Source organism: Heptranchias perlo, chromosome 15 (assembly GCF_035084215.1).
Source record: "Heptranchias perlo isolate sHepPer1 chromosome 15, sHepPer1.hap1, whole genome shotgun sequence".
Lineage (NCBI taxonomy): Eukaryota > Metazoa > Chordata > Chondrichthyes > Hexanchiformes > Hexanchidae > Heptranchias > Heptranchias perlo.
This window is the reverse complement of record NC_090339.1, coordinates 15,461,576-15,486,316: the sequence shown is the minus strand read 5'-3', so window position 1 is coordinate 15,486,316 and position 24,741 is coordinate 15,461,576. Positions and strand designations below refer to the sequence as shown.

The 24,741-nt window shown below is 39.3% G+C and overlaps 1 protein-coding gene across 4 annotated transcripts in view; it reads right to left on the bottom strand.

Moving 5' to 3' along the window:
• Positions 1 to 6,073: 6,073 nt before the first annotated feature.
• aifm1 (apoptosis inducing factor mitochondrion associated 1) overlaps positions 6,074 to 24,741 on the bottom strand; it is a 49,782-nt gene continuing 31,114 nt past the window's right edge. For 2 of the 4 annotated variants that reach the window (XM_067996870.1, XM_067996871.1), the window contains exons 7-17: positions 22,693 to 22,783; positions 22,232 to 22,316; positions 21,687 to 21,763; positions 15,391 to 15,499; positions 13,575 to 13,682; positions 12,491 to 12,579; positions 12,230 to 12,370; positions 11,737 to 11,879; positions 11,478 to 11,602; positions 9,576 to 9,775; positions 6,076 to 6,813 (exon numbers count right to left, since the gene is read on the bottom strand). In XM_067996870.1, the coding sequence (XP_067852971.1) occupies positions 6,742 to 6,813; positions 9,576 to 9,775; positions 11,478 to 11,602; positions 11,737 to 11,879; positions 12,230 to 12,370; positions 12,491 to 12,579; positions 13,575 to 13,682; positions 15,391 to 15,499; positions 21,687 to 21,763; positions 22,232 to 22,316; positions 22,693 to 22,783 (1,240 nt within the window). In that variant the 3' untranslated portion in view covers positions 6,076 to 6,741. Of the gene's footprint in view, positions 6,814 to 9,575; positions 9,776 to 11,477; positions 11,603 to 11,736; positions 11,880 to 12,229; positions 12,371 to 12,490; positions 12,580 to 13,574; positions 13,683 to 15,390; positions 15,500 to 21,686; positions 21,764 to 22,231; positions 22,317 to 22,692; positions 22,784 to 24,741 lie in introns of all 4 variants that reach the window. The other 2 variants (XM_067996869.1, XM_067996868.1) reach the window with 2 other exon arrangements.

Here is a 24,741-nt window from a genome sequence, read left to right as displayed (position 1 = left end):
AGATGGATGCAAAATATCTGTTCAATTCATCCACCATTTCCTTATTCTCCATTATTAATTCCCCAGACTCACTCTCTATTTCACAGGCAGGAGAAGAACTTGTATTTATATAGTGCCTTTAATGTAGTAAAACGCCAATCTCAACAAGCAGGCCTCTTAAGCCCCTGCAAACGTTATTCTTGAGCTATCCACTTGGAGCTGTCCATTCAGGGACCTATCCCTGTGGTGAAAATTGTCTTGCGGTCAGGTTTGAAGTTTTGTTGACTACCTTTCTCATCAAGCATAAATGAGAGAGGTAGTCAAGGCAGATCTCTTCAGATATACCCAGATAGATGTAGCTAGGTCTGAGCATGTGACTGCTGGGATGAGGGTTCTAAACGCCACGAATGCAATCATATCCAGCAGGAAATAAGGCAATAAAGACGATTTTTTATTTGTTCTTAGGATGTGGGCAACACTGCCAAGGCTGGACTTATTTCCTATCCCTAGTTGTCCTGAGGTGGTGCTGGGCCTTCTCCTTGAACCACTGCAATCCTTGTGGTGATGGTACGCCCATGATGATGTTAGGTAGGGAATACTAGGGGTTTTATCCAGCAATGATGAAGGAACTGCATAATATATCCAATACCGGATGGTGTGCGATGTAGAAGAGAACTCAGAGGTGATGGTGTCCCTATAGGTTGCTGCTCTTGTACTTCTTGGTGGTAGAGGTCTTGGGACTCAGAGATGCTGTTAAGTTTTGCGAGTTGCTACAGTGCAACCTGTAGATAGTACATACTGCAGCCACAGGGCGTCAGTGGTGGAGGGGGTGGGCACTGAGTTCAGTGTCGGGGCACCGATCAAGTGGACTGTTTTGTCTTGAATGGTGTTGAGCTTTTTGAGTGTTGTTGTGATTACACACATCCAGGCAAGTGGTGAGTATGCCATCACACTCCTGACTTGAGCCTTTTGATGGTGGAGAAACATTGAGGGGCCAGGAGGAGAGCTACTTGAAACTGAGTACCCACCCTCTGCCTTGTCCTTGTAGACACAATCTTGATATGGCTGGTCCAATTCAGCTTCTGGTCAATGGCGACTCCCAAGACGTTGATGGTACAGAACTGAGTGACGATTTAAAGGTCAGAGGGATATGTTGGGCCTTTTCTTGTTGGAGATAGTCATTGCCTGGTACTTATGAGGCATGCATGTTAAACTGCCACTTGTCAGCCTTAGCCTGAATTTTATCCAGGTCCTGCTGTAGGCCAGAATGGGCTGTTCCATTATCAGAGTCATCTTGAATGAAGCTGAACATTGAAAAATCGTCAGTGAACAGCCTCATTCATGACCTTATGATAGAGGGAAGTTCATTGATGAAGCAGCAGAAGATGGTTGGGCCAAGGACGCTGCCCTGAGGAACTCCAACAGTAATGTCCTGGGGTTGTAATGATTAATGTCTGATAACTGTGACCATCTTTGTGTTTGTCAGGTATGCAGATATCTCAAAAGCAAAAATACCAGAGGTTAGATCCAATATTAAACAAACACATTTTGAGAAAGTAAACTCCCAAAGGCCAGGGCAGCTAACCCCAACAGGTCCTATTTTATATGGGTGAGCAGCACTAATAGATGGAACAAGTGAGAAACAATCACTGTCTTTGGCATAATGTGCATGGGATTGCCTTTAATTAGCAGTAATGAGGTTCTCATATGCTGATGAAAGGCCTCCAACCACTCAAAATCATTTTTGACTTGCTGATTTTGGTGCCTTGTGAATGGAGTGCCCCAGTCTGCCTGCCCAATTCAGCAATGAGAGTGCCTGAAAATTCACTGAGTGTACCATCAATGTGTATCTGTCCTTATGTCTCAAGGGGAGAGAGAGGGGGGGAAAAAAAACAAATAGAGCATCCATTCTGCTTGGATCTCAGGAGGAAGAACATATAAATATCAGCTTGTATTGCTTGAAGGGTATCTATTGCTAACCAACAGCCTCCTCCTGTGCTGTGAATTTGAATGGTTCCCACAATTCTGGCTGGGGAAATACAAGCAGTATTATAATGGTCCATTCAATTTTATTCTATACTGCTTTTCAATTGAGATAGTCAGATAAAAATGTTACTAGCATACAATACTGCACAGCCACTTTTCTGTTTTAAATGTCAACTGTTTTTCACAAAGCCTTGGTGAGTCCAGAGTAAATGTGAAGATGACAGATGTATCCATAAGAGCAGTCCACTTTCACACCTATATAGAGCATTGGCTCCATCTTGTGGCCAAATCAGGATGTAGCCTACAAGGACAAGGGAGATTTTATGAACATTTACTCATCACCTCTCTCTGCAGGGATTTCCAGTGAAAATACAAATTAGATAAAAGCAATGAATTTCTAATATCATTTGTTTGTGCCTGATTGCAAGTGCCCATGAAATTATGAGAATGGTTGATGAGATTCTTAGAAAGTACAAGAATCTTAGCAACCATTTTGTTGGTTGAATGCTGCTTATTGCAGGATCCAGAACAGGAAGGGACTCAAATAATAAGAAAATTAAAAATGTAAACAGCAGAGGGTTGGGAGAACATGAGTAATGGCATAATAGGATTGAATAGGTGGGCAGATGGAGTTCAATGTGGGAAAGTGAGAGGTCATCCACTTTGGACCTAACAAAGATAGATCAGAGTATTTTCTAAATGGGGAGAAGCTAGGAACTGTGGATAAAGAGAGATTTAGGAGTCTTAAGTACAGAAATCATTAAAAGCTAGTGGTCAGGCACAAAAAATAATTTAAAAGGCTAATGGAATGTTGGCCTTCACCTCAAGAGCACCGGAATACAAAGGGGTGGAAGTTATGTTACAGCTGTAGAGAGCTCTGTTTAGACCCCTTCTGAAGTACTGTATTTAGTTCTGGGCACTGCACCTCTGGAAGAATATATGGGGCTTGAAGGGGGTGCAGCGCAGATTCACTAGAATGATACCGGCGCTAAAAGGGTTAAATTATGAGGACAGGTTGCATAGGCTAGTCTTGTATTCCCTTGAATATAGAAGATTAAGGGGTAATCTAATTGAAGTGTTTAAGATGATTAAAGGATTTGATAGGGTAGATAGAGAGAATCTATTTCCTCTGGTGGAAGAATCCAGAACAAGGGGGCATAACCTTAAAATCAGAGCTAGGCCGTTCAGGGGCGATGTCAGAAAGCACTTCTTCACACCAAGGATAGTGGAAATTTGGAACTCTCTCTCTCAAAAAGCTGTTGAGGCTGGGGGTCAACTGAAAATTTCAAAACTGAGATTGATAAATTTTTGTTAGGCAAGGGTATTAAGGGTTACAAAACCAAGGTGGGTAGATGGAGTTAAGATACAGATCAGCCATGATCTAATTGAATGGTGAAACAGGCTCGAGGGGAAGAATAGCCCACTCTTGTTCCTATGTAAAAAGAGCAACATAGGAGATGAAGTGCAGAAACCACAATGCAAAAGAGAAAACTGTAAATACATAAAACAGGAAGGTGTATCAGAAGGAATTTTTCATAAAACATTAGAATTAGTGTGACTTTGGATTGAAAAAAATGTATTTCTTACGGTTAGATTTTTTTTGCAAATTAGTTTTTTGCATGTTTAATTCCCATTATAAAAACATTAGTGCCCATCATATTTCCAAGGTGTCAGTAACAGCACTCTCACCTGAATTAGAAGGTCATAGGGTCAAGCTCCACTGCAGAGACTTGAGCATATAATCTAGGCTGACACTCCAGTGCAGTACTGCAGGAGTGCTGCACTTCCAAGGTGCTGTCTTTCAGATGTTAAACTGAGGCCCCATCTGCCCTCTCAGGTGGATGTAAAAGATTTTGTGGCATTATTTGAAGAGCAAAGGAGTGCTTTCTAATGTCCTGACCAATATTTATCCTCAACCAACATCACTGGAACAGATCGTTTGGTCATTTGTCTCATTGCTGTGTGAAAATTGGCTGCCACATTTTCTTACCACAGAGAATACAGTTCAAAAAGACTGAAGTGCTTTGGAACATCCTACGGACATGAAAGGCACTATATAAATGCAAGTTCTTTCTTTTCTAATATATTTTTAGTTGGGCGAGGACCAAAACAGGAAATGAGTGAGAACAGCCAGCAAAGTATTTTGTGTTTACATTCATACTACAAAGATCATTTATTCCTTTCTCCAAAGTGCTGACCAAAACGTTTACTTTCAGCACAAGATAGTTGAGCACCATCATTCTGCAAAAAGGATGGAATCTCTCCGCTCTTCCCCTTTTCTCTCCTCATCCAGGTTTTGTCATGCCAAGCACCTCCTGGAGTGCAGATGGATAACCTCCTTTCAGGCCTCTCCCAATGTCATATCTTCAGCCAGCCACCAGGAAGCATGCAGCATCTGCCTGGTTATCCATTCTCCCTTTGGTTTCTCTTCCCTTCTGTTGATCTCCATTCACTTAAAAAATGTTTTTTTTTAAAGAAGAGTGCACCCCTAATTCACTCTACCATTTTGGTAGTTTTTGCCTGTCTACCACACAAACTTGAAGTGACAGCTGGATAAAGTGAGACCTCGTGCAAGCCATCTCTGCGATCTATTAGGCCAACCTCTTGCCGTGCAAGCTGCCGCATCCCCCAATGAACACAGCAATCAATCGTGATATTTGTTCATATTATGAATGAAGCTGTTGTCACAATGAGGACAACGCGGGTGAATTCTACCGGACACATGCTTTCAAACTGTTGGGAAAAAAATGCTTTACAATATTAGAATTGTTTTAAATTGCAGCATGCTTTGTGTAATCCTGAAAGTTGGTAAATGTATCACCCAGTGTGGCACTGAGCCATACACACTAGGAAGGTCCCAGGTTTGATACTTGGTCTGTGCTGAGTTAGATCAGCCAGGGAGGCGAGAGAGAGAGGCATTTCAATCAGCCTCCGTACCCTGATTTTTCTTTTGAAATGAGGGGGTGGGGGGGGGGGGGGGGAAAGAATACAAAATGAGCCAGGGTTTCTGCTCCTGATCACTATCCCTTAATCTTGCTGGAAAGTAAATGTGTAGATGGCGAGTGAGGACAGATTTGTGGTTGAAACCGATGCCCTCGATAGTTGGGTGAGCTACCGGAGGCTGCACCAACCTATGGAACTGTTGCTCTAGCAAGAGTTAGTATCTTCAGTAGAGAATTAAAAAGAGGATTTTCATATCAAAGTTTGAAATAGATAAATAAGCAAAACTTGATCGCAAAAACGATGGAAAGGGTGGGTAGAGTTTCAAGAAAAGTGAAAATTCATTAAGAATTTTTATATATTCACTGACTAGGTTCTGAAGGTACGAATGAGTCAATAACAAAACATTCTGCTGGCTTATACAATTGACCTTTGTACAATGATGACTTTTTATTGGGGGGGGGGGTGGGGCGGTACGCAGTGGGGTAAGAGGGAGAAGGAATTCATTCTCTCGATTACTATTCGCTCCTGGAAATTGCATTTGTAGACACTGAGTAAGGACAACTTTGGGTTTGGTTGTGATACCCTCCGTGGTTGAATAGCTCACCAACTGGTTAGACCACTACTTGAGAATGGCAACTTGGGCGAAGTACTGAGGCCAGCAGAATGTTTAAATTGACTCAGGCACCTAATCAATGATTTAACACTAAGTGCACTGTTCTAAAATTCAAAGCAAACAAAACTATCAAAATTTGAATGCCACTTATAGATGCACTTCTCACTGAATTTTTGCTGTTCTGAACTCTTTCGCTCAATGTTAAACTGTTAGTAGGTTTTGGATTGCTGGTTTAAACAACTAGAAACTATATCATATTAAACTATGAGTTTGAGTATGCTATAATCATTGTATGTGATTTATCACACAGCTGAAGTTTTCATGAAGTCCTATTTTAAAAGAGAAAGGAAAGTACCAAGCTTGGGTATGCTGCATACTTTACAAGAAGTGTGCTCACCCAGGGTCGGATAGATCACGATCAGCTTCCAGGATGGACTGCACTTGCAATCCCCCTCAAAATGAACAGAGTTGCTCCGGGATAAGGCAGCTTCTCCCTGTTTGTAATGTCACTGAAGAATCTCTGAAGGGAAGGAGGCTCGAAGTGGCAGGTCTCAGGGCAGCAAAAGTTTTTTTTATTGCAAAAGGTATTTCCACGTAGAAATCAGGAGAGTAATTTGAACAGAAAGTACTTCCCTTGGCCATGTCCTTTATCTTCAGGTTATTTTCTGCCTACTTCTAGGGCTCCTCACAAATCTCAGATGACGAGCAGTTGACCCGCTCTCAGACTTTGGTCGCTGCTGCTAATGAAGTCACCCACTCTTTGATGCATCAAAAGCTGCAAGATGACTCAGTGTCCAACTGTCCTTTCCCGTTGGATACATCTGCCTTTGATTGGTACCTAACTCAGATTACCAACCTGAAATCATGAAATTGGTGTTGAACTTAAATCTAAACTGGTTTGTCACACCCTCCATATTACATCTGAAAACATAACTGACCAAAAACATATCCTGCATTTTTTAAATGAATTTAAAGGTTCAAACAAAGGCACATTTTTAAATGTCATTTTTACATTTCTTTTAATATTTCGTTCAGAAAATCCTGATCATTGTGTGCACATGGTACAAATACTTTTACGTAGTCAAATTTTAGATAATGGGAAAATTCACAAAATATTACTCTCATTCTCTGAGAATTTAAGCTCTTGATTTCCTGCACAAAAGAATGTTTACAATTTTAAAAAATTCTAGATTCTTATATACAGTTAAACTCTGGGCATTCTAATCTTCATGAATGTTGAACAACTTTGCAATTTCATTGAGGTCATCGTGTTCTTCACCATCCTTAATGACCTGTAAGAAAATTAAAAATAAACGTTTAAATAAAATGCAAGTATAAAAAGAGATCCGTAAGAAGTTTGTATGAATGTATTTTCCACCATATTTATAAGTCTCTTCCTTTAGGGCTCTGTGTACTACTCCCCACCAAGAGTGTACATCTTGTTCACCTGTACCAACTTCCAACTCCCAATGTTAGTGGCAAACCAGTGGTGGTCCAGACAGGGCAACGAGGCAGTGCTGTCTCAGGATGTTTTGCCTGCAAGACCTGGATTTAGGAGCCTCTCAGATAGGCTGGGAAAACTTGTACATCTGGACATGTGAACTGCTCCTAACGCTTCTACCAACACGGATCTAAACTGGCCGCTAGAAGGTGATGTAGTCAGTGTCAGAGGAGAACTTGTGTGGAGAATTGTGAGCATGAAGCAGCATCTTACTACTGTGGCACAACAAATTAATTCACTGACCAGGGCAACTGTATTATCTGTGAGCAGTACAAATATTTTCTGAAGGAAGTGTAAATCTATACTTAAAAAATCAGACTACTTTATTTCCCTTACCCTAACCCACTGATAGTTTCTCCGTCTACTGCTTGTAGCGTGAAGCAATTTTAAGCTTTGTCTTATGCACTCTAACACAAACAAACCCCATTACAATATTAAGTAACATTTGTCAGGAACACTTTTATTACTGTATTAACCCTATATCACTGAAATAAAATTTTACTCTGCTTTAAGACACTTTACTCTAGCTTCCTCTGTCCTTTTTTCACTCATCCACTAAGTAAATGTTTAAATATCCTTACCTGCCACCCATTCTACAGATAGCAGCCATTAAAAACTGGCCTCTGACGAGCTGAATATAAATCTAAAGAGGCAGTTTTTCCAGCTAATTGAGGCTCAGTGCTGTAAAAATTGACAGATCAAGTTTCAATGCGTTCTACAAGAGCCGGATTTTAAGTGCTACCATTAAAGTGCATACCAGTTATATCACCACAACCCTAGCATCATGATCATGGCTCAAGGATGCATCTTATGTAGGTGCTCCATATTGTGAGGGTTATACCCCAACTAGCACTTGTAATGTAGAAAAACATCCCAGCGTGCTTCAGAGGCATTAAAAATGGACAATGAGAATAAGGAGGAGAGATTAGGAGGGGAGACCAAAAGCTTGGTCAAAACTTGAGAATACACTGTGCTCAAAAAACATTAAAAGTAACTTTAAAAAAAATCCTCTCTGTGGGACAATTGCTAAAAATCCTGAAATGTGACACACTCATGCATGCCGTTGTCATTTCCAGATTCAATGACTCCAACGCTCTTCTTGCTGGACCCCCATCCTCCACCCCCCATAAACATCCAAAACTGCTGTCTGTATCCTACCCCGCACTAAGTCCCATTCGCCCAGCATCCCTGTCCTCGTTGACCTATATTGGCTCCCAGTCACCTAACTGTTGATTATACTCATGTTTAAATCACTTCATAGCCATCCCTATATCTAATCTCCTCCAGCCCTACAACCCCAAATCTGGCCTCTTGTGCATCTCCCCTCCCTTTGCCCCACCACTAGCAGCCAAGTCTTCAGCTGCCTAACTCCTGGAATTCATATCCTAAATCCCTCCACCTCCCTCTCCTCCTTTGACTCTCCTTAAAAACACGATTTTGGTCACCGCTCCTAATATCTCCTTCCTTGGCTCGGAATCTATTTTATTTTGATTATGCCTCTATGAAGCATCTTGGGACGTTCTTCTACATTAAAGGCGCTATATAAATGCAATTTGATGTTGTTAATATGGCTTTGGAAACTCAGCTTGAGGTAAAAACAGGGCGCTGGGATTGCGACCGGTCTGGTCCAGCTTGCCACAGTGACCAGGGAGGGAGATGGAATCGGTGACAAGGGAGCAAAGTTTGTGGTGGGGGCAAAGATGATAGCTTCCACATGGTGACTGAAGCTGACACCATGTTTGCAGGTGATGTCTCCAGGAGGCAGCATGTAGACAAAAAAGTAGGGGGCCAAGGATGGATCCTTAAGGGATTCCGATGGTGAGGGGGTTGATGAGAAATCATTACAAGAGATATTCTGGCTATAGTCAGATAGGCAATAGTAGAACCGCGAGGGCAGCCCAATGAAGATGGACAATTGGGGAAGAGGTGTTGGAGGAAGATAATGTGGTTGACTGTTGAAGGCTGCAAAGGTTAAGGATGAGGAGGAGGGATGTTGCACCATGGTCACAGTCAATGTCATTCTTGACTTTGGTTAGCGCCGTTTCGGTGCTGTGAGAAGGGCAGAAGCTGGATTAGAGGGATTCAAATCTTTCATTCTCCTCCAAAAAAACTTAAGTGGCTCTTGTGAGGGGTTAACCTTTTTAGACACTATATACTGCGTATCTGATAAAACTACAGACTAAATCTTTAACATTGGACTCAGAGATCCAGATACCCAGTTAGGAAAGTAAAGTTAGGCAATAACAAATGAGGTAGCACTTATTCATTGAGGGATTTTAGGCTGCCTAGACTTTTGCATCGTGAACCTGAGCAATAAAAAGGGCCCTGGTATGATTATAATTTGGTTGCATTAAATTTACAAAAAATATATAGATAATTAACTTCAGCAAGCACGCTGATGCCATTACTGTAGATCATTAATGTGCAATTACGATGCTTCCACAATTCCAGAATCACACAAGTGTTACAAACTTGGTTGAAGTCTACATTTCACAATTCAGCTGATTAAAGCATTTAAACGGAATTGCAAACCCAATTAACTGCAACACTAACCTTTCTGGCAATTGGCATCCTGTTAAAAATATTCCACAACAGAATTCCCACGACCACTTTCTCTCTCAAGTAGAAAATGACACCCTTTCCATAGTCCTCTCCTTCCTGAGGCGGACGAGCTAAAGCAGCAGCACCAACAGCAGGTACACTTACAGAAGTAGCTACTTCTTCAGTCTCACTTTCCGATCGGATTCCTGTACCTACATTCATGAACAAAATATGCATCAATCATGGTTAACCATGGGAAAAATTGGTGGTAAATGCAGTAGCCAATGCTCCTGTCATACGTCCAATATGTTTCGTCAAACAAACAATTTATGCAATTAGGAAGTGTGGACTTTACTTTTTTTTAAATCCCTACACCATTCCAAGTCACTAATAGCAATAGAAAATGTGAGTGTGACTCAGGCTGAATTGGCCAATGATTTTTCCTTCCTTGTAGGAATTGCAGAGTATATGCATGTGTCCCGGCTGCTCTCCTCCAGCATATAAATGATACTGCTAAGATCACAGAATCGCCTACTGGTAGAGTCACACCACATTAAAATTATGATAAATGTCAGAATTGATTACAGTTAATACACAAGGAAAAAAACTACTGATTCCTGGAGGTCACAACACTCAAAAGAATTGAAGCTTCCACTAAAACACATGTGTTACTTTCAATGCATTTACTCCAGGGTTTGTTTGAAAACAAAGCAGAATTTGTATCAAACAGTGTGAAATATTTCCAATAAAGTAGCAAAAGTTTATATTGCTGCATAACAATCATTTTCAAAACAAAAAGTAGTACAGGGTAACATGTTTTGACATTCAGTGAAAACTGGCATGCTGTTATAAAATCCAATTTCTTAAAAGAAAGAAAATGTCAAAAATGATTGTTAGCTGCTTGGATAGGAGCTACTGTAAAACCTGGAGATTAAATCATTCCTTCATACATGTTTTTATATCCTCCAAATACAAGAATGTAACAGAGGCTTTGCTTTGATGAAACAACAACAACTTGTATTTACAGCACCTTTAACGTAGTAAAAGATCCCAAGGCACTTCACAGGAGCTTTATCAAACAAAATTTGACAAGTGTTTACGCTCACCAAATTTCCCCCCCATCTCTCCTGAAGGTGTTGGGGTTTTCTCCACAGGCACCTGTCCCAGTGGCCACAGTATTGATATTCCACTGGGGAAGGGAAGTGGGGGGGGGGGGGGGAAACGAAAGGTGCAACAGCTTCATGCGATATCCGCATATGCAAGCCCTGTCCGGCAACGGTTGACAGATAGTTAATTATTAAGAACAATAACCCTGTTGATTTTTAATCTTTCTATCCTGGGGTACTAACACCACTTACAGCACCCCTACTGTCACCCTAGCTGAGATCAGCTAACACAACACACACCAGGGATCGAGGATTGGACCTGTCTAGTCTTTATGTCTCAGCATCTTATGCACCCGTTGAACCATCAGGAGTTGTTCTGTGACAGAGCTCTAGACCTGAGCATCGTACTTTATGAAATGTTAGGGCTGAGTTTAACTTTTGGTGGAAAACGGGTGGTCGTGGACTATCTGCCCATTATACACCCCGCCTGGTTTTCCTCTCCATTGAAGTTAATTGAGCAGAGTGTATCCGGCCAATCTGCCACTGCCCAAAATTAAAATCAGGGCTAAAATTTCTAAAGCAGTTTAGTTTAAAAACAGATTTTTCTAGAGTTAAGTAGAAATTAACTATTGATTACATACAGCATTAGCTTGTTCGAGAAAAAAAAAATTACATGATCCAAATGCAATATTACGAATACAACACAGGAGGTATAAAAAGTAAAACTATGTAAATAAAAGATGGACTCTTACTACATACCAACAGTCTCATCCATTTGTTTCTAGTAAGCAAATATTCTGAAACTTACCAGACTCTTGTGTCACAGCTTTGGGGGTGTCTTTAGCAGTTCCCTTGGCAAACACTCCCACTGTAGGTAAACTACTGTCTACAATACCAATAGCTTCATATCCTACATCAGGGCCCAAGTCACTCCTGCAACAGAAAGAATTAGTTAAACTTAACTCTATTTAACTTATTGTGAAGGATTGGTCAACTGCTGACATTTACATTTGTTGTTCATGTTTAAATATACATCTACTGAAAGAAGACACTGAGCCAATTCATACCAAAACATCGATTGATGCCAATAAGGTTTTGCAGCTCCAGTCATGTTCTCACCAGCCAACCTGCCACTCACTACAGCATGGTCATGGTGCTCCACACGCCTCCTTCCCAACTTAAGATCATAGAAACAAGCAGCATCTCCAGCCTGTGGGGCATAAAGGGAACAAAAGGTGAACACTTACATGTTTTGTGAAGTTGAAGGCCGTATCCATACATTTGTGGCTAGAAAAATTGACTACAAAATGGTTGGCATTCATGCTCAGTTTCAGAACTCTACTGTAAATACCATATTTTACCTAGGATAACATTTTCTCAAGGAAAAGAATGTAGATACAGACAATAATAAATTATACTACTGTAGATCATGTCTTTGTATTTAGAAGCTTCTACTCTTAAACAATATGCACACCACAAATGACATTTAAAAAAAACATATTTCTGACATTAAAATCAGTTTCCAAATAGGTACTTTCAGGCAATGACCTTTATACTCACCACCCAAATATTTGAACGTGCTTGCAGTTCTGCATTTACTCTGAATCCACCCAAGTCTGAGTCCACCTCCATTCTTGCTGACTTTGCTAATTCCACACTAGGCTCAAGGCCCACTGCTGCAACAACATGATCAGTCTTTATCTGCAAACAGGAAAGATGAAAACTCAGGCTAGCTGAACTGGAAATTTGGTTAACAAGGCTAAAATACTTCTTTAAATATTGCAAACTCACAGATTCCAAATTTATGTTAAGCATACTCACGGTTTGGCCATCTTTGAGTTTCAGAATAACTTTCTTATCTTGATACTTTGCAGATTTCACAACTGTATTGGGCATGACATTAACACCCTCTAAAATGGAAAGAAAAGAATACATATTATGAACCAACTGTAGTTTTTCTGATCTATAATAGTTAATAAAAGGCTTTGTACATTGTGGACCACTGAGCCATACAGACAGACTAGAAAGTTCTCTAGTCCATGTAGAGTTAGCTGATCTCAGCCAGACAAGAGATAAGGATTCAGTTTCAGAATATCAAAACCAAAAAGACAGATGAGAAAACTCTTGCATCCAGCATGGACCTATCATACATTAGTTGTCACACATTGTTACAGAATCAAACAATCAAAGAAAATGTCAATGATTGATCTGGAGCACGAAATTCAGAAGAATGTCACAATTTTGCAAACTTCATTTATCAATTAAACTCTCATTCACCATAGGCTAACAAGTAGACTTTGTGGCCTTAAAGCATCCAGCTCCAGTTTAGCAGCAGAATATAACATGATATGGTATAAAATTCCCGTCATTATTAAACAGCGTTGTCATCTTGAGCATCATCCATGGATTAGTTAATTTCAATAGTAAAATCTATGGTGTAGTAAAACTTGCAAATTTATTAAATGTTATTGACAACACCCATAAACTGAATTAAGCAGTTACTTTACTTCCAGCATGACATAATCTTTCCATTTAAAAAGATCATATTCTGCCTGGCTCATACCAGAAACCTAATAACTATACAATTCCAAAAGACTCATGTTCAAATATACTTTATTATGCAATGTAATGCACAGTAGAACAAAATAAACCTGTGCCGAATGAAACACAATTCAATTTGAAACATCTATTAAAATAGTATTTTTTCTCCAAATGCATTAAAAGATCTATGAGGGGGAGAAGGAGACAGGAATAAGAAAGGGATAAGATTTGTTGATCTATGATTAATTATTACGCACATTTATTCATGTTTTTAAATTATTTTTAAAACTTCATTCTCTATTCATATTGATTCTTAAATTTTCATGATAACCCTTTTTAAAAAATAGTAAACACGAGTATTTACCTTTTCTTACTTTCTCAGTTGTCCAGTTGCTGAGGTATTCTGGGAGAATCTTACCCATGTTTCCTTTCTCTGGAAATATCTGGATCACCTCGAGTTCTGTATCCCGTGCTGTGGTTTAACATGTTATGGTTAAAAAAATGCTCTGGGAAGAACTATAAAATATACAATAATCCATTTTTATCACTAATTTGGCTTATGGACAAAAGTTTGTCCTGAATTGAAGTCCGATTAACATATTTTTTTAAAACTTCCCTTAGGAATTGCAAGGTACTAATGAAAAAAATACTAATGTGAAGTAATGCAATCTAAGAGTGCTATGAAATAACATGCAAAGGTGTGGAAGTGCACAACAAACAAAGCAAACCCTAATTTGGCATAACGCAGAAGAGAATATCTAGTGGAAGACAAAACCACCAGCTGAAGCCATTTACCCCCCAACAACCACCACCAATTTTCTCTCCTCCCCAAAGGGTAAGTGTCAGACTGTTTGAATGAAGCAGCATCATAGCTGAGCCTGATCTTGTTCATGGCCAATATCCACAAAAGCACCTCCGTTAGGGGTTGCTGGATTGGAACAGTTTATGAGACGTGGTTTTATATATTTTTTTAAAATGTTGTGCTCATCAATGTGAGAGATGATAGTGCTGGAGAATAAAATACTTTCTATTCCTTCCACCACGTCATCATCAAACATTCACAGGTAAGGAGTAGAGGTTTTACATTCCATCGAGTGTTTGATGGTTATCATTGGACAACTTATCTAAAGCATTAGAATTATTATTTGCAAACCTGTTCACAAAAATAAAATTTTTGTTAATTCTGAAGCACGTGAGCATCAATTATCTGCAAATCTCAGTCAACCAATTTAGCAAAACGCCTATATGTACTGTATGGAGTATATTAATGCTTTAATTGCTGAAGGCCCGAGCAGTCATTCCTATTCTTTCATGCTTCTTTCCTTCCTTTTTCTCCTGAACATCCTGTGCCTTGTGCTGTTCCAGGGAGAGCTCTGCAATAGTTCACCCACGTGGCCATTCTTTACTTGTGAGCCAAGTCAGTGAATGTCGCCAGGTTATTCATTCATTGAATGCACTGCACTTCATCCCATATACACACTTTTCAGCACTGGTCCAAACCTGGCCAATTTCCCCAAGCCACTTTTTAACCCACTGGTATGTTAAATCAAAGCAAACAGTTGTGGCCCCAGGTGAGATCAGTTAACTCAACATAGACTGGGACTGACAGTCTGTTTGCCTTTACCCAGAACGCCATCAGGAGAGCTGCCATTACTATTGTGAGGTCATGGCAGAAAACAAAACAGACATCTTCCCAGCAGCGAAATGGAAAGTGTAAAAGGCCCGAGAAAGGCAGTATACTGTTATGCGATCAACAGTTAGCTCAAGCGTAATTTTTGAGGTCCTCAGTCTGAAAATGTGAGCCTTATGTTAATATTTACCAGCTGCTTAAATCTGAATCCATATTTAAATTAGCCAATCTATATTGTTTTAGTTTTTAATCCAAACGTGGCTGACCCGAGAATTAGAATCACTGTAGCTATCAGACTGGCCCACATTCATTTCAAATGATACAAATTCAAGAGAAGGCTCCAGCAAATTATCAATACTCCCTGATGTCCCCAAAAATGGAATTAAACCACCTCCACAAATACTGCTCATCTATTATAGACCACAGATTGATATTGTGTTCTTGAAAGACACATGTCACTAAGTACATTTTAGGCTAGATATTTCACCGATTAACTATGAATGTGCAAAAAAATCTAGCCCACTATATCAAGAAACTAAAAAAAACATACCGCGTCTTCCCAAAGCACAGGCCAATTCACTACCCAGGAATCCACCACCAATGATGACAATAGACTTCACATCTCTTGAAATCTTCTCCAATGATTTAAAATCTTCTATCTGTAAGGATTTGCAGTTAAGATTAGAAAAATCGGTTTTCTTCTCCAAAGAAAGACGTGCAACAATAAAAATCCTCAGTGACATTTAGTTACTAAAGAAATATTTCCCCCCCCCTCATTCTTTGGGTATATTTGTGTGCTCATAATGGCAAAGGTTGCCATGGCTAGCATTATTTTTTGAACCTAGTGTCACTATTGAGCATGTTCCAGGACAGAAAAAGTTCCCTCAACACTTCCCAACAATGTGCATTAATTCCCACCTCAGACCACCTTGCAAATGCAAATTCCATTTCACACAACAGCTGTCCTTATGGCCAGAGTTACAGTGCTAATTTAGTGCTAATTGTTGCCAAACTATGAGACTATTGGGAACTGGGTTGGGATCGTTACTTCATGTAGGTTGAGCTCGGTTGAGCTCTACTATTGGCAAAGAACTTTCATCCATTCAAAATGGAATTAATGCAAAAACAGTCCCAGAAGTGAAAGTATAGCCTGCTGCAACATCTATCCCTAACGGAACATGTTTGCAGTTTAAACATTTGTGCAAATTTTATTCATTGCTTCACCTTTTAAAATACAAGCCCAAATTTTAAAAATCCAATGCATTTTTAGCCTTTACCAACTGGAAATAATTGCCCTGGAACTGAATGTGTCAAATTATTTTCTCAACATATGACAATTGGACCAACTAACTTAGTGCTATAAAAGGTGAAGGATTAGTTTTATTCCTTCCAAAGAAAACTGGGTAGGTCAATGAAGCAGCTTTCAATGTTACAGAATAACCAAGTTAATTATAAGTGTAATAACTTTAGCTCATCAGAGGAATCACAAAGCATGCTGAAGATTTGATGGCTGTTTCAATACATTTACCATTTTTCACTGTGCCTAAAATATGAGAAATCTTTGTTTTTGGAAAGTCTGATAGGGATTATGGTTAACAAACAGGAAAGCATTTGCCAGGCTAATAGACCTAATGTTATACACTGAAGGAGTTACAATTAATTTTGTAGCACAAACTTCAATTTCTCATCTAACAACTGGATAGTTTTATAAATTTTCAATTTTGTCCTCTACTTTGTACTTTTAAATCAATATAATTTAGAACATTTGTATTTTTATTTACAATATGAACAGAATATTAAGATTTCAGAAAGCTTTGTATTTGTATTTTTAAAAATCTGTTGGTCATGAATATGAATGGCTGGCATGTGAAATGGAATTTGAATTGTAAAGTGGTCCAATGTCAAAATTAAGATACAATGTTAAAATTATAGCTTTACACTGCATCAGATCCATGCTGTTTCAGTCCCAAAAAGTGCCATCATTTACCTCCCACCTTCAACTTATTACTGCAAAATCAATATAATAGAACTATGTTGCATTTTATCCTCATAATCTAAGCTCAATACATTTAGGTATTTTCCTAACCAATTTTCTCCCATCCCCTCTTAAAGGAGTTGCCATTTTGATGGGGTTCATTCAACAGGTGCCAGATGCTCTCCTGTACCGTACTCAAGTAACCATTATTCACATCAGCTTTGGCAATGAGTCTTGATTGGCTATTTGACCAAAAGGGGCATCACAGCCCAATCTGATCACGTCGCTGCTCAACATCTAGACACGTACACTTCTACCAAAGGTGTCAGGATAGCAATCAGGAATGGGAACCCTAGTTGAATTGCCCCTTCCTAATCCAGAGCACTGAGGTAGTTGTATCTGTACCACCACCAGAGATCAGCTAACTCAGCAAAGAATGGGCAACAAACGTGGGGCCTTCCTGGTTATATGGCTTAGTTATTCACGGATAAACTCAGTGAACCTTCAGTTTAGTTTCTTAATAGGACCATAGAAGTTCATGGCACAAAAGGAGACCATTTGGCTCATCACGTTTCTTTGTTAGAGCAATCCAAAACTAATCCCACTGCCCTGCTCTCTCCCTATGGCCCTGTATTCTTCCTCTGCTTCATATACTTATCCAAAATTCCCTTAAAGGATGTAATGGTCTCAGCTCCAACAACCTTCTGTGTAAAGAAATGTTTCCTAACCTGAAACACCTTGGGACATTTCATAGTGTGAAAGGAGCTATAAAAGTGCAAGTTGTTGAAGACCCCACAATTTGTTCTTGTCAAGCTGTTCTTTGAGTTGTCCAAGAAGGACAGGAATACCAGTTACCCTGGAAACTCCAGTCTCTGATCACTCCTTTTCGAGAGAGAAGAATTTGTAGAATGGAGAACAGATATAACTTGCCCTTTCTGCTGCTTGGAGGAGGAATGGGAGTGTCTCGAGTTAATGGCTATTTTAGCATTTTGGATTTTAGAATCTCTTCTGATCTAAACAGTCACATTGGTAAACCCATGATTAAATGGAGTAACTGACGCAGAAGGTGTATGGTAAGAGCCTCTTTGAAATGGTGTACATTTTAAAAACAAGATTCAGTATAAACTCAAACTTTTAAAAATTGGCAACAAAAGGACTAAGTATCATTCACAGACTGCAAACTAATGCTTTACTGCACATAGTCTGTAGGATTTGTGCAAATGTGGCTGATCTAAAAAGCACAAGAAATATAATTGGAGACAACATGGAAACCTTATACAGGGCATAGAAAAGGATGATAAAACGTGCTCTTAAGGAGGATGGGGTTACTAAAACATTGTCCTTGCACCATGCTAGCTTCAGGTTATTACCCACCACAGCATTTGCAAAGTTAATGAACAAAATAGATAGGTGTGCAGAGACAACAGTTGATTTATTTTCAGTGCCAAAGACAGTTACTGGAACTACTCTATAAGAGTGTTTGCAGCACTGGTCAGAACCATCTGTATGCCTCAGTCTGCTGTAAATTTTGTATCAAGCAGAGAGGGAGACGTTGTTCACACTGCACTTCATGGACATTATACACAAATACACTGCAGCATTGTTTTATCTTTAACTCCACGCATTTCTTTTTAACAAATTCCACCATATATTAGATTATAAAATACAAGTGATCCTTATAGTTCTATACTTTTTAAAACACAGTGGCATCTTTATTTTCATGTTTAAAATAATTTATTAGTCTATGAGAACTCTCATGGCATGCATAATACTCTAAGCTTTTTTTTTTTGAGTTGCTGCCCTCTTTCTTGAAATCATCCTGCCCTAAATAAGCTTCAAGTTATTTCAAATAACTCTAAATGCAGAATTACAATTTGTTTGTTCTTCCAGAATCTTGCTAACCCCCTCTCTCCTCAACCCAATCCAAATTAAAGCCTAGATTAGGGATTCTGTTTTTGAACTTAATTACCCAATCTAAACTTGCATCAAACATTCTACCCCTTCCTCTGCACTGGACTCAAATGACTAAAAATGACCCCAAATGACAATACAAAAACTAATGGCAGTACCTTAGTCACACATAATATAAAGCAAACAATTTGGTCTGGGATTTTAGAAATGATTTTATGGTTTATTAGATTTTTCAGTAAGCATGAATCTAATTAGGTAACATTATGTAGTTCATGGTCCATTTTGAAAAATGTAAGATTTATGGAGAAAAACTGATTCTGCTTTAAACTGGAACAAGGGTTTATGATGCGCTCCAATGAATTGGATTTTATTTCCATCTGTAACTTAAGCCAAAATCAGTTTCTTTTGTAACCCACTCAAGGTTATTCATTGTTATAGGCTCCACACCCAGCACCATCAGCCCATATCCAAGAGCTAACTTTAAACATACCAAAACTGCTGTAATATTTCCTCCCTTACTTCGACTTAATATCTGTAAATCTTCCTCCATCTCCTTGGTTGTAACTTGAACGCCCTATCTGAATCCACTGTCTCAAGTAGCTCCCTTTCTTAAGTCCTCAGTTAGTTCTTAGTAGACAGCTAATGGAATGTAATGGACAATTCATGATCAATGATTAGCTATTGCAAGGTTGCAATGTATTTTGTACACGTAATAAAGTTGCTTCTTACACCCCATATCATGAATTTCTAATTTATTTTAAATCATTTTACAATGCTTCAGCTACATGTATCGTACTAAACAAATTTATGGTTAATGAGTAGGCTACTTTTACTGAGGCTTCAAAGTTAATGACGGTCAGGTGGACCAAACAGACAGATTTTGGAATGGACCATGGGAGCAATGGAAAAACATCCAGCAGAACAGTGTGCTTGATCAGATTTCTGCACTTATATACTAAATATAATTTGCAAATGCAGGAAAGTTTCCCTCTGAGCGACTTGCAGCCACTATGAACTTGAAAAGGTAACAACGCATTTAACCAGGATTAGACTTGCCAGCATGTTGTGCCCTTCTATGACTGGTGGAAGTGAAATGCAATAAATAATGTTGTTCCATTTGTGCCAGTCAGGTTCTACTCCCCATTCACAGCATCGCTCTGTTTTTCTTTATGTATCCAGAGTGCTTCTGCCTATGCACAGACATTGAACCATGTGTACATCTCAGTGCACATGCAGCAGCAATTTAGTATCTTCTGAAACTCAGAGCAGTGCTTTGTGTGCGAACATTTCATCTGGCATCACAGAAGTTTAATTCTACTACGAACTTGGCTGATGGCTGAGCTGGTTAACGCCATGAGTTGTTTAGCCACACAGACCAGGAAGGTGCGAGGTTGAATGTCTCACGTTTCAATTTCTAATCAGCATTGAATTTGCAGATCATAGCCACACCAGTGGTGGGTCGCTACAATTGGACTTAGAGCCCGAAGTTTGGGGGTAGAGGGAAAGGAAATAATACGGCGAGGGTTGGCACCCTGAATGCTATACAATTATCCCCAGTGGAAGTGTGTGCTTGAACATCAGGTGAGAACAGAATCCCTTATAGGAAAATAGCTTTATTACCTAGGCTTACACATGGCCAACAAGACAAAGTACCAGAGTGATTAGCAACTGTGGAACAGCACCTAGGAAGTAGTTAATGCTTTCAGAACAGGTGTAGGGAAAGGGAGAACGTTGATAGCAAAGGGCAGATGGAAGAGAATCTATTTACCAGTAAGAGTGCACCATTTTAGAGAGTGGGGTGAGACTCCTGTTGGTAAATAGAAGTTGCAGTGTATGCTGTGTCATGTCGTGTACTGGTGGTGTGTTGGCGTCAGTTGTACTAAGGTTCGAAAACCATAATTCTACCATAAAACCAGCAATTTTTTTGGATGGCTCTTAGTGAAAGCAGTGTAACTAAATCAGAGATTAAACTGCACCACAACATAATTTCCACACTAATACAAATGCAACTGTTTGTTAATGTTGCAGTCTTCACACGTCATTAGTCCTGGCTGAGAAGGGCTGACACATGCAAGTTACTTAACAAAATTAAAAGCAAAATTATGATAGGATAGAAACTTGTAGGAATGAAGAAAATGTAAATACTAGTGAAGTTTAATATCTAAAGTGGGAAAATATCTGAACACAAGCTTTTTCCAAGACCTTTTTTTTGTTGTAGCTCATAAGCTGTCAAGTTCGGCTTTTTTTTTGCTTTGATAACCGTTGCTTTTTATTTAGGTTCTGTCTTTCTTCACATATTTTGTGTTAGCTTCCTAACACGACTGAATCATCTCATGCATCATAACCACCTTGTAACACCATGAGTTATAACCCAAATTAATAAAGTAACTTTGCAATCAATAAAATAGTATGGCAGTGCAGTTTCTGTGATCGAGTGATGCAGTACAGTTGACTAGCATGTTGCAATGTCTGATTAGTTTTATCATCCCAACTCTCCTGATGCAGCTGACTCTTGTGGTTTCATGGGTGTTGGCAGCCCTCTGGTACCACCCCTAATTGGCCATATATGATCTTAGGCAGTGAGTATCAATAGGTTATTTGACTCTGGAGGGCATCAATCTGATCCTGCCCTTACACATCCACAAGTGCGCACGCACGCACACTATGAGGGATCAATGAATATCAATCAGGAGCAGTACCCCTGGCTAATTTACCCCTCCCTTGACCAGGAGTGCTGAGGCAAACTGTAATGCTTCTACTACTACCACCTCACCCATCAGCTAATTTAACACAGACCAGGGACTGAAGCTGGAATGCTCCTGCCCCATATGTATGATTATCTTTTTGGCACACTGTATTGGAACTTAAATGCATAAAGTGATAGGAGAGTTGAAATATAATCACACAAAAAGGAATCCGGGTATGGGGCACAAGTCACAGAAGTAATACTGTACAGTTACCTTTCTGAATAGAGTTGTCCTCTTTTGCATCTCTTCTCCTGCTCTTTCAAGTGCTGGAAGGTTACGTGGGATTCCACCTAGAGACACAAGTAGAAAACTGAATAAGGAAAACAGAAAGGTAGGGAGTTAAAAAAACAAATGCAAGAAAAAGTTCTGGAAATCATTTAAAAAAGTATTTCAAATATGGCAGCAAGAAAAAAAAAGGTGACAGTGCGTGAAAGGAGTTTTCCCCTGCAGTTATCACTCACTGAATTCTTGACCTCAAACTTTACTGTCATAGGCGTGTGAGCAGACAAGACCAGATAGAGGAGAAATTTACAAGTAAAACACTAGTCAGGTGAGACAAAATCAGTTTGTCCCTCTATAGGTGAAAAACATTCTTTTATTCTTTTGCTCACTTAATACTGACACTAAACAGCACAAAGTGCTTAACTTTATATATAAAATGTACAATGTAACGAGAATGAAGCTTAAGAATGAAGCTCAAGAAAGGCCATGAGCTAAAGTCAATGGGCTGCATATAATAAAAAAAAATCAATATTTACCTGTTGCTATTAAACATTTATCGTATGTTATTTCTGAACCACTGTCTAATCTTATTTTATTCCCTCGGACATCCATGTGTACAACCTGCAGACACAGAAATGGAAAGCAAACAAATCTTTTAAGTAAGGACATCCAACAATAAAACACCTCAACGATTTTATACCCTTTGTGTTTATATCCAAGCTCGATTCCGCATTTTATCAAACGTGCTACTACTCCAAAGTATTGTCAGAGAAATGTAAGTCCTCTAAAACAAAAGAAAAAAACAGAAGTATTGACATATTTCAAACAAGTGCTATACTTGAGCTGTTCCCTACATATAAATGTGTGGTATATTGCTATATTCATAAGTATTTATGAAAAATTATACAACATCCCTGCCAGTTCTAACATCAGTAAAAAACCTGGTGTTAACTGAATGGCCTTAGTACAATCACTGAATTCTAATTTTTGGACTTACCTTTTTGCTAGTCAACACTGCCACTCCTCCATTCTCCACAAAAGGCAAGTCTTGAGGACTGACATAGAAAGATGGGGGCTGGAAATAAATGCTGTAAACATGAAAGTTGCAGATTAACCAAACTTCTTTTATACACCTTTGAAATTGAGCACTAATATCACAACTTAAAAATCAGGGGCTTCAAATTACACTATGGGATAATAAGTACAAATGCACTCATCCAAAACTACTTTCTCTGCTGCTTAACCCATTTAAAAAGGGTAACAGAGAATTTCAGACAAATTTGTTAACTATTTGTACCTATTATCCCACAAAGAAATTGCAAGGCCCAGATACCAGGATCCCTAGTGTTCAATGATTTTGTAAATGTAAGGAATCTTACAACACCAGGTTATAGTCCAACAAATTTATTTTAAAATCACAAGCTTGTGATTTTAAAATAAATTTGTTGGACTATAACCTGGTGTTGTAAGATTCCTTACATTTGTCCACCCCAGTCCATCACCGGCATCTCCACATAATGATTTTGTAGCCACTGAAACCACCAAAGAATTTAATTTCACTTTTTTTTTGTTTTTCTTCCCCAGATTCCTACATTGTGATTGTAGTGGAATGACTGCTGCCTTAAGACCGCTTCCTGACATTCTTATTGGTTTGCAGCATGTTACCCTCGATGCAGTTCACAATTTTCATGCTTTACCTGAAAGAGGAAATGTATGGGGATTATCTAACCCCATTGATTTCAATCACAATCAGTTGATTTTGCAGAAACTTAATCCAGTTTAGATGGTGACGTGCATAAAATGTGAAATGATGGGGATGAATAAACTGCACATCAATGGAGATTTTAAAAAACGGTGTCACTTAACCGCGTTCAAATTCAGAACACCTGTTACTGGTTACCTGCTTGGCGGATGACTGAACAAAACATGAAATGCATGTGGATCACTGATTTTAATTCTTTAATCAGATGGCGTTGCAGAAGCTCAAGTCTAGCCTGTGTTCTAAATGTTTAAAGTGCCAGTATTTACAAATTGTATCTCGTTGAATAATGAACATAGTCTCAGCAGTGAGTTTTCCCATTTAAAATTAGAACAATGTATCGCCTAGTTTGTTAACTGTTTGAATGTAGCAACCGTTTCCTTCAACTGTCAACAAGCGCTGGGCTATAAATATAAATGAGGATATAATGTTACTTAAATGCACATTTGAAATGGGAGAACTCAAGTTTGAACAATTTATTTTAATACTTAGGTTCAGTTCACCACAATAGATAACACATGGTTAAAATACCTGTGCTTAAAGCCTTTTTTAATATTTCAAGATATACTTTATTTCATAAAATTTAAAGATACACATGGTGTACACAGTTCAAATAGAGGGCACAAAATGCAGCAGTTAAAGCAATACAGTACAGATCATATACACTATGATCTCATTGTTACAATTTTATAGCACAGTACATATTTTCTAATACATTCTGTACAATTGTGTAGGTCGCAGCTCGCTTCAGTGTGTCTCGCAGCTTGTACTCGTGGACCTTGCAGTGTGCCAGTCGGCAACATTCGGTCGTGGACAGCTCCTTCAGCTGGAAGACCAGCAGGTTTCGGGCGGATCAAAGGGCCTCCTTCACCAAGTTGATGGTCTTCCAGCCACAGGTGATATCTGTCTTGGTGTGTGTCCCGGAGAACAGCCCGTAGAGCACAGCGTCCTGTGTTACCGAGCTGTTTGGGATGAACTGGGACAGATACCAACACATCTCTCTCCACACCTCTGCGCGAAGGGGCAGTCTATCAGGAGGTGGAAGATGGTCTCCTCCTCACTGCGGCCTCGAGGGCAGCTCGCAGTGGGGCCGAGATTCCGTGCATGTTGGAAGGTCCGCACTGGGAGGGCCTTTCTCACCACCAGCCAGGCTACATCCTAGTACCTGTTGGTCAGTTCCGGCGACGAGACGTTCTGTGAAATGGCATCGACCGTCTGGTTGGGGAAAAGCCCGATCAAGTCCACCCTCTCCTTTCCTTATAGGACTCTTCGAACTTTTTGCTTCGA